The following is an 11823-nucleotide window of genomic DNA, read 5'->3' as shown; positions in this document are numbered from 1 at the left end:
GTCCACACTACCATCCTCCTCGCCACCTACAATAAAGTTTAAAAGATTCTGTTCTAACTGTCTGACTGTTATGTTGAAATGCAGACTAATTACACCATGAAAAGTACAATACTCTTTATATGGAAGGAAAAAGAGCCGATGTATGAGTGCTATGCTGCCTGATTTCCATGTTAGTTTTTTTGTTGTTTTGACGATGCTTCGTATTTTTCTACTCTGTCAATTGACTGCTTTTAACATACGTTCCCGGGTTCTTATTGTTTTTCTGATAGTTGCATCTCTCTACTATTTGAACTATGATCCCGGTTAGTTTTGTTTTATCGAGACAATAAATGCCAACACAGTGTTTTTCAACCAACAAAGAAGATGATTTGTTTTTGGAATTCGTCGAACATCCAAGGTTCACTTTGATGAACAAATGGAGCTTCAGTTGTTCTAGTTTACGAGTCTTGCGTCATGAATCAAAACAAAACAAAACAAAACAAAGAGCTCTTTTAATCTAGCGAGAGAGTAAATAACTACTTGAATTCACACTAACTTACATATTAAATAACTTTTCAGTTATGATGCAATAGAAATATTTAGTAATGAGTTACGGGACAGTACGTGGAAACAGGAGCACCAAGAGCGATGACGCCGTCACCAGGTGAACAAAATAACCTCATCAAGCAGTGGTATAGCTAGGGGGGGGGGGGGTGTTGTCTTTAGCTACTAAAAAATTCATCCTCTTTTTGGTAGTAATTTACCACGACATCACTTTAAGGACGATAGACCGTTAGGGTGCATGTCAATTTTTTTTTCTAAAGGCGCATTTGGCGCAAATATAAGTAGTCAGTACGTGTTAAAAAAAAACGCAATTATTTTTTTGACAAATTTCTATAATGTGCCCAAAATTTACCTTTTAATCTCATTTACTTTAAGGTTTAGCCATAGGCGGATCTAGGATTATCTCGAGGGGGGCGGCGGATTTTCGGAAACATTTCGAAAATTTTGTCGACCTTTTTTTTTAGGTCGACCAAATTGACTTTCCGAGCTCTCCCAAAGCACTACAAAGACTCTATTTTGGCTTAAATTTCTGCGCGGCAGGCACGCTGAAATTTTTGGCCTGTTTTTGCACCCCCCTTAAATTTACTATTTATTGGCACCGAAGCGCCTTTAGAAAATCTTTTAAGGTCCGTCGCCAAAATTGATATCTCAAAAAAGTATAAAGGGGGTCCCTTTGGGTCGTCAGGGTGTCGAATCCCTGAGAAGGGAGAGCGTCCGCCCCCCCCCCCCCCCCCACCACCCCCCTAAATCCGCCCTTGGGTTTAGTTACTGTGAGAATGTTTACCAAAAGTAGGGTTTCTGAGTTGCAATCAAAGCTTCATTCCGCCAGTGTGTTGAACTACTGTCTCTGTTTCTGTTTTCTGCAACCACTGTTTTGATTTTTATATTTTGGCTTATTGGAAAAAATAGCTTAAGCTTTAATATTTTATTTTTGAATTGGAAGCAAATCAAAGACGAAGTTTAGAAAAAACTCAAGCAATCCAAATTTCGGTGAGCGCAAAATAGTATTCAACGGAAATTTCTGAAACTGTTTGTCTGTAACGAACAACGAGGCTTCAGACACAAAGAATTTCCGTAGAAATCAGTCGGAAGGGGGCACGACTAAGGCTGTGATGACAGAGGATCTGCAAAAGATAGTGAAACCAGTTCAGTTGTTTTGACCTATGTGTTTTCTTGCAGCGTCAGCAAGTATTTTTTAAACTGAAAAGCTTTAAGCATACAATTTTTCGAAGCCAAAGTACAGGGTGCCTACTTTTTCATTTCTACACTGTTAGCCTCTAGCTTAAGCTCATTTGACTCATTTCAGGACGCGTCAAGCTCGGATTTAAATATAAGTATGTGTAAAAGAGCTCAATTTAATCTTTTGGCTCCAAATGGAAGCGGTTTCAAGCATCAACAAACCTAATAGCCTCACAACTAAAAGCGCTTTTTTACCTTAGTTACACTGCAATGAATTTTCATAGCGTGTTTTGTACAAGCCACACTCGTAACAAAATGAAAAAATCATTTAATCATTTCGAGCCCATTTTTCTGACTCAATTATAATCAATAGTTGTCAAAAAGTTTTCGGTCTGTTTATGTATAACTTTATGATCATGATTTGTAACGACCTGAAATATAGTTCATAACGTGCTAGTACACTCTGCTCTCAGTATAAGGCAATAACATTTCACTTCGTTATTTTGATCATGTTTTCTTGACAGAAATGTAAGAACCTTGTGTAAGCTTTGCTGCTGTTGTTTGTTTAGTGTCAACAAGAACTGTAATTGAGAAAAAAATAAACTAATGATTCAACAATTGGCAAAATTGGAAAATTTTTTACTAAAAATAGGGTGCCTGATTTGCGACGCGTGTTGAATATTTTCTCTTCTTCTGTTTTCTACAATCATTGGTTTGAAGCATTTTTTGGTTTATTTTGGCTATTTTCATTTGTACTTACGCGTCTAATTTTTATGTTTCGAATTATCGAAAACAACAGTTATATTTTTATGGATCTACGCCTGAATTAAAAGCTGATAAAAATTGACTTTTGGCAAAAGATGCAATACAGAATTTATTGGCGGGTTCTTGTCGCAACTGTTGAAGATGAACGGTCTAGGATAAATGATTTTTCATGGAAATTGTATGAGTAGCATTTTCCCATAAACCAAAAAAAAAGATTTTTTAAATTTAATTTGTCAATATTTTTGGGATGTATTCGTGACCGAACACAAGTGAAAAAAAACTTGGTTCACTCAAAACTAGAATCGCCAAAGGTTTGATCGTATTTACAATGTATTGAAAACGACCTGAGTTCTGTATGAGTTTTCTGATACAAATCTTATAGTGAAAGTATCAAACTTTTTTAATGAGTTTTTCATTTATCAGGCATTGATCAAGTCATACAAAAGAAATAGAATTTTTAAGCGTTTTTGGAAAAATAAGCTATCCAGAGAAACGGAAAAAAACTCCAATTTTGTGTATCCAGGATTATGTTGTGCACACAAATTATTAAATTTTGCACGCAAAATGTTTTTTTGGAAAATGTTTGTTTGAGTACAAAATTCGATTTGCGGTTGAAAAAAAAATTTTGAAGCAATTTTCTTGAAAGTTTTCTTGTCGCCATCAAAAAAATGCTAGTCGTACAATTTTCATTGATTGAAATTATATGATAAGCCTTTTTCGACAATTTTTTTTTTATTTAATACGATAACCGACTTTTATGCCAAACAAGAAAAAAAAGTGCTTCAAAAACTCGATGACACCATTTTAGCTAAGTTTATGAAATTTGTTTGACTAGCATTTTTTCATAGATTTAGTTTATGGAATTGTATGATTTCCAATTTCGATCTATGGAGGTCAACCCGGGTAACGGAATATTTATAAACGTTCTTGAGTTTTTCATACAAATTGCGGTGATCTCAAAAGTAGAGTTTTTAACGGAAACATCCTGAAAATATGCTGCTGTCGCAATCAAAGAGCCTCTTCAGAAAAAATTTTCCATAGAGTTCAGGCGGACGTGGATACGACTAAGGCTGTGATGACGAAGAATCTGCAGAAAATAGCCGAAAGAGAGAACCGACTGATCAATTTACAGGGCCAAACAAGTGAGTACACCACCAATGCAAAACACGTGAAAATACATTACTCGCACGCTCAAAGTTATAACTTGAGCTCCTTCAAAATTTTCATAAAAATTTCTCAAAATAACTGTTCATGTCAAAATTGACATATGAACTTTAAACTGGTTTTTACAGATTATGCGTAGAAGTTTTCGGAACTTTGGTTACTTTTTAATCAGGTGACATCGAAACAGAAGCCAATAATTTCACCGCCACCACCAGGAAGATCAAACGTCAGCAGCAGAGACGCTCGGTTAGTACCAAAGGGTCGAGGAATCAAAAGCATTATAAAACTCAATCGTTGCTGTAGTTTTTTTGCAACAGGGTTCGTGACTTTTGCAAGCAATTTCTTAATGACCAGTGGGAATTCAAAAATCTTATTTCAACTGACTTAAGTCTCAGCATCAATTAGTCTCAAAATGTGGCTTTTATAGACGAATAGAATCGTAAAGTCTTCAATCACGTGAAAACATTTAAAGTCAAATCCACTATCCGATAAAAAAATATCATGGTGAAAACCAAAATGAAAGCGTAATTAGAAAGATCGAATATGTTTACAGGTTTCAAAAAACAATGTTTTTGCTCATCAGCGTTATCGAACGCCTGAAATTTTCACCTGTAATTTTCTACGGAAACGAACTTTGGCAATTGCTCGTGTTGGGGTTCATTAATTAAACTGAAAACCCAAGGGTGTTAAATAACAATCGCTGAGTAAACTTTTATGTGCAAAGTTTTAGATTTCGTAAAGCGCTAACATTAGTCGCAACCCTTAGCATGCCTCATTTCAATTGGGAAAATGTCTGAACCAGATTTATCTGCCTCAAAGTAATAAGAGTTTAAAGATTGTCATTTTAACAAATTTGGGACAAATAATGCGGGATATATTTTGAGCTAATAACGCGTAAGCGGAGCATTAATCCGTCGTCTTACGAATTGCTCCCTACTAAATTGAGGTCTTTTTGGTCTTATTTGGTCTTATTATTTTTTTGCTTTATGCGAAAAACATTTTTTGTTTTATAAAGGGAGTGGGGGCTGATTTTTAAAAAAAATTCAGAAACAAAACTAGTTTCTTTTTCAATCTTTTTTGGAAACTGCATCCTTTTTTAACGCGAGTACTTACCCATAAACCCCGCGCATTTTAGACTAGAACTAGCTGAATTCAACATACAAAAATAACAAGACTGCTTGTATCAAGGTAAATTAAAAAATTCAGAAAAAAAAATTAGTTTTTTCAATTTTTTTTGGAAACTGCATCCTGTTTTAACGCGAGTACCTGTTTTAAGATCACAGGTGAAATATAATTTCAAATTTAAGCGCATTTTAGACTAGAACTATCTAAATTTAACATACAAAAATAACAAGACTGCTTATATCAAGGTAAAGTCCTGGTTATACCGAATACTTCTTAAAGCAAAACGATAAAACAGTTTTCATAAACCTTTTTAAAATAGTAAACGCTTGTTAAGACATCAAAACAAATGAAACTTTTAATTTCTTTTATCTCCTCCAACACCTTGTCAACTTTCAAAGTCATATAGTAGCATCTACTATAATAATTACAACAAGACTGCTCGTATCAGGGCGAAGTCCTGAATGTTCCGACAGTCTTTTAAGGTTTATAGAGCAGTAATTACATAAATATCATTAACATATTAAATGTAACAAAATAAAATTGAAATTTCTAAACGCGATATAATTTCTCCCCACACGCCATAAAAAGAATAGATTTCGCTCCTATTAAATAATCAACTATGGCAAATAATCTTCCTTGCATCAATTTGAAACGATTTCAAAGACGAATTAAACCTCAGCTTACGCGTTAATAGCGCGAAATAAATCGCGCGTTATTGTCCCTAATTGGCCAAAAAGCCAATCATTAAACCCCCATAACTTGACAAAAAAAGATCACAGGTGAAATATAATTTCAAATTTAAGCGCATGACAACAATACTTTTTGAATGATATAAAAAGTTCCGTCAAAAATGGCTAGTTAAAAAGTCGAAATTTGTCTGAAGAAAAAAACCCACCCGATCACAAATATTCCGTTACTTTCGTATCGAAAGTCGGAACAATAATTAGACCAACTAGCATACCTAGCTCCAGTTTAAAACAATTGATGAGGTGATTTAAAACAAGGCTTACGCGTTTAAGAGAACAAAACAAATAATAATCAGTAGAACATGTTTTCAGGCTAGTATATGTATAGTTCGTTTTCAGACTTCTCTGAGGGGGAAATTTAAATTGTTTTCTCAATCACTTAGCAAATCGTGCAAATTGTGCATTAAGTGTCGCAAATTGGTTTTATTGGCATTTTTCAAGCTTCAATAAATTAGCAAAAAAAGAAATTTAAAACATAAAATGGCAATAGAAAGCCGCAGGACTTCAAGACATTTCAGATGGCATAAAATTTTCCGTTCAAAACTGGCTGGCTCGAAATTAGACCTTCGTCTCCAAAATAAAACAAGACTGCTCGTATCAGGGTAAAGTCTTGAATGTTCCGACTGTCTTTTAAGGTCTCTGGAGCAGTAATAACATGAAAAAATTAAATGCAGAAAAAAAAGTCTTTTTTTTCCAATTTGAGATTTTGTGAAAATCATCCCCCCACACGCCATAGAACGTTCAAAGTGATTCCATAGCTTATTAATTATGGCAAGTAAGCTTCCTTCAACCAATTTGGAACGATATCTAAGACGGATTAAATCTCCGCTAACGCGTTAATAGCTCGAAATATATCGCGCGTTGATTGACACAAATTGGCCAAAATGCCAATCTTTAAACCCCCATAACTTTTCGAAAATTGATCACAAGTGAAATATCTTTTAAAATTTAAGCTCACGACAACAATACCTTTTGAATGATATTTAAAAAACCGTCAAAAATTGCTAGTTAAAAAGTCGGAATTTGTCTGAAGAACAAAACCCACCCGAGCTCAAATATTCCGTTACTTTCGTATCGAAAGTCGGAACAAAAAGACCACATCGAGCACAATACTTCAACCTTTCTTCGAAAGTCTGAAAAGTTTTACTGCGTCAATAATATGGCAAAAAGTAGGCAAAATATGTTCGTTTTAGGCCCTGAAGAATACATATCTGCTGTTCACAGGCCTTCCTTATCGTTTTTGGCGAAAGAAAATCATTTTATGAAATCATTGATTTTTTCACTAAATAAATAAATTGGTGTTTTCCGTTTCTAAACCACGCTTATTGTACATGTCAGACAACTCGGCAACCTAAGGTTTTGACTTAAGATGAAAGTAACGGTTTTTATAACCTATATAAACTGTTCATAAGATATCAATGGCTTGCTTTTTCTGATTTGATCATGTTTTGGGAGGTTTGAAACTAATCAGTTTTGCAAATAATGGATGTCTGTTGCTCACTTAGGTTTCCAATTCCAATTGCACATTAACATGGCTTTCGAAATGGGAAAAAAGCCTGGCCTAATGGTCCAAATACTTGAGGAAAATCAATCACTTTGTTTTTTCTTTTTAAGTGAGAAAGATTTTTTTGAAATTTTTCATTATTTTTCCAATCGAATTTTTGCTTGCCAACTTTTTTTTCAGATTCCTTAAAGAGCAGTCGGAGATTGTAAAGCCTCATATTGATACAAAATTTTCTATTGAAGTATTAAATGAAAAAATGAAGACAGCTGATGATAGTATTAATATGAAACTTATGATTTCTTTCAGTCCAACTGACTTTTAACTTTTTGTTTCAGAGGATGATGTGTGTTGCAGTTTCAACCGCAGTTCTGTTCACTTTTGTTCTAATAGCAGCAATCGTCATATACTTTGTTCTTTGAAAAACGAAAACAAAAAATTTGATTTTTTATTATCATTTTGATTTTTATAGTTTATTTTTTATGTTGATTAAATATGATTTATAATGTTGTTTTGCCTGTAGTAGTTTTGAAATTGAGTTTCAGCTGGGTAGTTATTATTATTAAGACTTACAGAAAGAAACAGTGGCGGATTGGGAGGGGGAAGCTTCCCTCTTCAGGTCCTCTTCTTTGGTACTATTTTAAGATATCCATTTTTGGCGGATCCTCCGCCTTTGGCGCCAATAAAAACTAATTTTGAGAAGGGCAGTCTAAATTTTTTTTAAAAGCCTAAAAAAGCATTACGAGGCCAAACTGTGCATTCTGTGCATTGTAAATGGAATCCGCAACAGGCCAAAGTCAGATTTGTCGCGGAATCCGCAACATTGCTACTTTTCTTCGATCTTCTCTGCTGTTTTGCATTCCTCAAACAAATACCTAAAACAATGTACCGCTCAAAATTGCTCGAAAAATAGGCGAATTTGCGGAATCCGCAACTTTACTAGCGGAATCCAGAACTGCAGTTTGTGGAATGCACAAACAAATGATAAGACGTTTGCATCGTTAAATTTAGCTGTTGCGGAATCCACAACTAAAAGTGGATTCCGCAAATTGTAAGTGGAATCCGCAAATTGTAAGTAAAGTCCGCAAATTGGTAGTAGAATCCGCATTTTGTTTGCGGATTCCATTTACATGTTTGCTTATATGTAGTGACGTTTTAATTTATATCTTTCATTTAAAAGCTGGTCACCAGCAAGTTCAATCTCAATTACTACGTTGATCTGCGCCCAGTTGAAATACCTGTCATTCTCAATTCCTGTCACCAACTTCGATCTTAATACCTGTAACCTAATTTCGATTTCAATTCCTGTCAAACATACCAAACTTCGGACTCAATTTCTTGCCATCAATCTCAATTCGATCTCAATTCCTGTCAACCCAACATTGATCTCGATTCCTGCCTACGATCTCATTTCCTGCAAAGTGAACAAATTGATCAAACTGTGAAGTAAACTCGTATCTAACTTCGTTAGTTTAGTTCTATCAATCAATTCAATTAAAATAAAAAAAATAAGTTTGGCCTTTTTTCGAGTTTTTTTCAAAATTCGAACATATAGTTTGATAAAGCAACTTTTTCCGGAACATATTTTTGTTTTTGAAAATAACATTTATTTCAGCTGTAGTTATTCAAGTTTTGTTAATTTTTTCTAAAACAAATTTACTCGAATTAGTTTCTTTTAAAACAAAATTTACTCCCTAAACAGATAATTTACTCCCTTTGAGCAACTTTTACGGTTCGGCATAAATTTCAGATCAGAACACATACTGCATACTGTAAAAAAAAATACGGATAATCACGGTTAATTTGAAGATCTCAAATAATAACAAACGGTCATAACAACAAACCGTAAACAATTCAAATTGTTCATTCCAAGTCAAAAAAAATCCTGGGCGGACTTGGCCTTATTATGTCTAAATACTTCTCAGTTTTACAGTTAAATCGATGATAAAATCGATGATTATATACAGTTATCCTGGACGGCATATCTACCGCGGCATGCAAGATAATCGATCATAGCTATAATCACAAATTAGAAAATGGTGTATAATTAGAATACGGTAAATTACAATACCGATAATAGAAAGTATCAGTTGCCTCCGGAAATGCAGTATAAGTTTTCAGGATATCAGATGAAAGCGTTGATCATACACAGATTATCAGTATCGTTGGATATGATTATTTAGTGGATCAGTTACACATTTGATTAGTTTCTTGATAATTTTACCTGTATTACACCGTTGATGCGTGGAGCAAATCTTCAAGAGGGATGTCATTTTCTGGCGACTCAAAATAATCAACGCGACTCAAAATGTATTCCAGTGGTTTTTCTTCCGTGTTTGGTTTTTTCTGGCCTTTTGCTCTGGGGTTTTTGTTCGGGTCTAGGTTTCTCAGCATCCTTAATCATGGATTTTATGAAATCGTCTGGCAGTGGTCTCCCGACTTGTTTCCTTGTTTCAATTTGTGACTCGTTTCTCAAATCGGATTACTTAACGTATAAACTGCCACTGCCTGTTGTTTCATTCCCCGTAGAATCCTGAAGTTTGTCGACCAAATGAACGGTGCACTGGGACACGAAAGGGTCGTTGATGATGAAAAATTTGTAAATACTAAATAGGTGCTAAAGAAGACCATCGAGTCCCTGTGCAGCCGTCTGGGGTTGCACGATGGCTTCTCCTTTCTCGATGACACAAGCATCCTTGTGTTTGTGGAATTTTCTTATATTCCATGCTGCTGTCTACTGGGACGAAAAAGATGGCACTTCCCAGCCAATCAGACCAATTAATCTTTACGCACCAATCGCTGATTACTGATAAAATTACATCTTTTTCCCAAAAGGAAGTGACGGCATCGAGGACTTGTAAATTTTCATTTGCCTGAAAAGTTCTAGCTAGCATGATGACATGGACAAAAGACTCTAATATGACTTAACTGAGGGGAGATTGCATTTTTGAAATGTAATGAGTCTTGGTTCAAGAATTGACTTTGAGAATTTTCCAAATGCAGGACTATTGCGTCACTGATAATGACGGCTTCAATTATAAAAATTGCACTGTAGTTCCGCTTATGAGTGAAGTCGTCATTATCAAGTAGCCGTCTAAAACTTGAGCCGTCAATATGACATAGATGCTAGAGTCACCTGGTTTGCTAAAAAGAGTGGAAAGTGTCGAATCTATTCCTTGGTGGACTCTTATCTTGGTCCAACTCTTTTCATGATTCCGGCCTTTTGGTTAAATAGGTGCTGATAGCTTGAGTGCAATATAATTTGACGCAGCACCAGCATCATTTGCTCCTTCGACACCGGTAATCCCTTCGCGAGAATTACCCGCGACCTTTCGCCTCACCAATTCCACCGAACTATGGGCAACACCTTACCCCCTATTCTACATGTCCATTCAGATCTCTCGATGTTACATCAATGCCAGCCTCAGAAGTATCAGCCATATCCAGCCTACCTGTATTCCTATATGTGGGCATGGCCTTGTCCGAATTCTCAATTACCATCGGCGTTTCCTCACTATCAAGAAATTGAAAGACAACCGCACGACCATGAGAGGCAAACCCACGCTCCCACAGAACTACGAGCCGATGATCCCACCAAAACACAAGACCACAGGAACGACGAGACCACAGGAAGCCGCAGAAAGGATAAGGCAGAGCCAGAGAAGGTAGGAGAAACTGCAATTTGAAAAAAAAAAATTTAAAAGCAAACAAACAAGCATAAATGGTTTTCGTTAACTAAAAATCGAAAATAAATCATATCAATTTTAGCAACATGGAAATGTCTCCCGAGCCAAAAACCCGATAAGAAAGGAGACTCTCTACGAAGTCATTTTACCGACTGTTGAGAAGTTGAATGACTGCGCTAATAAAAGACACGGAACCTTGACCCACAAAGAACAACTGACATTGTTCAGGGCCATTGCCACGTTTCACATGCACAGGGATGCTCGAGAAGATGATCGTCAACACCACGGTACATGTTGTCGTCCAGGATTTTGTCAACAGAGAGGCAAAAGTCATCGAAGACGATACCGCGGAGCTGAGCATAAAACCAGCAGCCTGTAAGTATTTTTAAAAAATCTAAAATAGTGTTTTGATGAAAATATACTGATGACTCTACTTGATGACTCAATTTTTTTGTTTCAACTTCTCGCGTCTCCCACAGCAGACCACTCTGGCTGGTAAAGGGTATGCAATTCTATTATACACCCAAAACCTGGTTATAACTCAATTGTTGTTCAACAATTCATTTTCGATCAGTTCAAACGTCAGGGAGGAAACAAATTATCAAAATAGAAATCGACATAGAATCACATGTAATCTTTTAAACTTTTGCTTAGATTAGCATCGTGTGCCTGGATAAGACGAAGCACTCACTCGCTCGTAAGGTTGCGAGTGCCTTTGTCTACCAATCCTAGGTTTGAGATGTAGAAGCTGTAGATGCAAGCTCGAGAAGTTCACCAGAAATTGGAAGGGTACACGTACGATTTGACTTTCTTTTTTACAAGGTTTGAATGCTTCGCAATGAGTTAAGAAAGATAAAATGTTAGTGGATTACCATCGCAAAGTAGTCACTATTATCAATGCCGACCAGTAATGCCTGCAGCCAGGAGTTCTGAGTGAATACGTTTGGGAAGTTGCTGAGCAAATGATTGACGCTTCAAATGAGGACTGCCAATTACATAAATTGAATGTTTGCCTGGGTCGTTCAGCGAACCACGTGATCCAGAAAAACGAGGCCAATAGGAAAATTGAACTTGTACTTTCCGCAAAAGGTGAAAGAATAGTCATCTGAAAAGT

At 35.9% G+C, this 11823-nt stretch overlaps 1 protein-coding gene across 1 annotated transcript; it reads left to right on the top strand.

Annotated features, from left to right (window-relative positions):
- The first annotated feature begins 480 nt into the window (after positions 1-480).
- LOC134840535 (synaptobrevin-like protein 5) lies at positions 481-7536 on the top strand. The gene is made up of 4 exons (XM_063856414.1): positions 481-643; positions 3529-3629; positions 3824-3897; positions 7362-7536. The coding sequence occupies exons 1-4, from the start codon at positions 585-587 to the stop codon at positions 7443-7445; spliced, it is 318 nt and encodes a 105-aa protein (XP_063712484.1). The 5' UTR covers positions 481-584; the 3' UTR covers positions 7446-7536.
- The last annotated feature ends 4287 nt before the right edge of the window (positions 7537-11823 follow it).

The sequence above is a fragment of the Symsagittifera roscoffensis genome, chromosome 2 (genome assembly GCF_963678635.1).
Source record: "Symsagittifera roscoffensis chromosome 2, txSymRosc1.1, whole genome shotgun sequence".
Taxonomy (NCBI): Eukaryota; Metazoa; Xenacoelomorpha; order Acoela; family Convolutidae; genus Symsagittifera; species Symsagittifera roscoffensis.
This window is presented reverse-complemented; position numbering and strand designations above follow the sequence as displayed.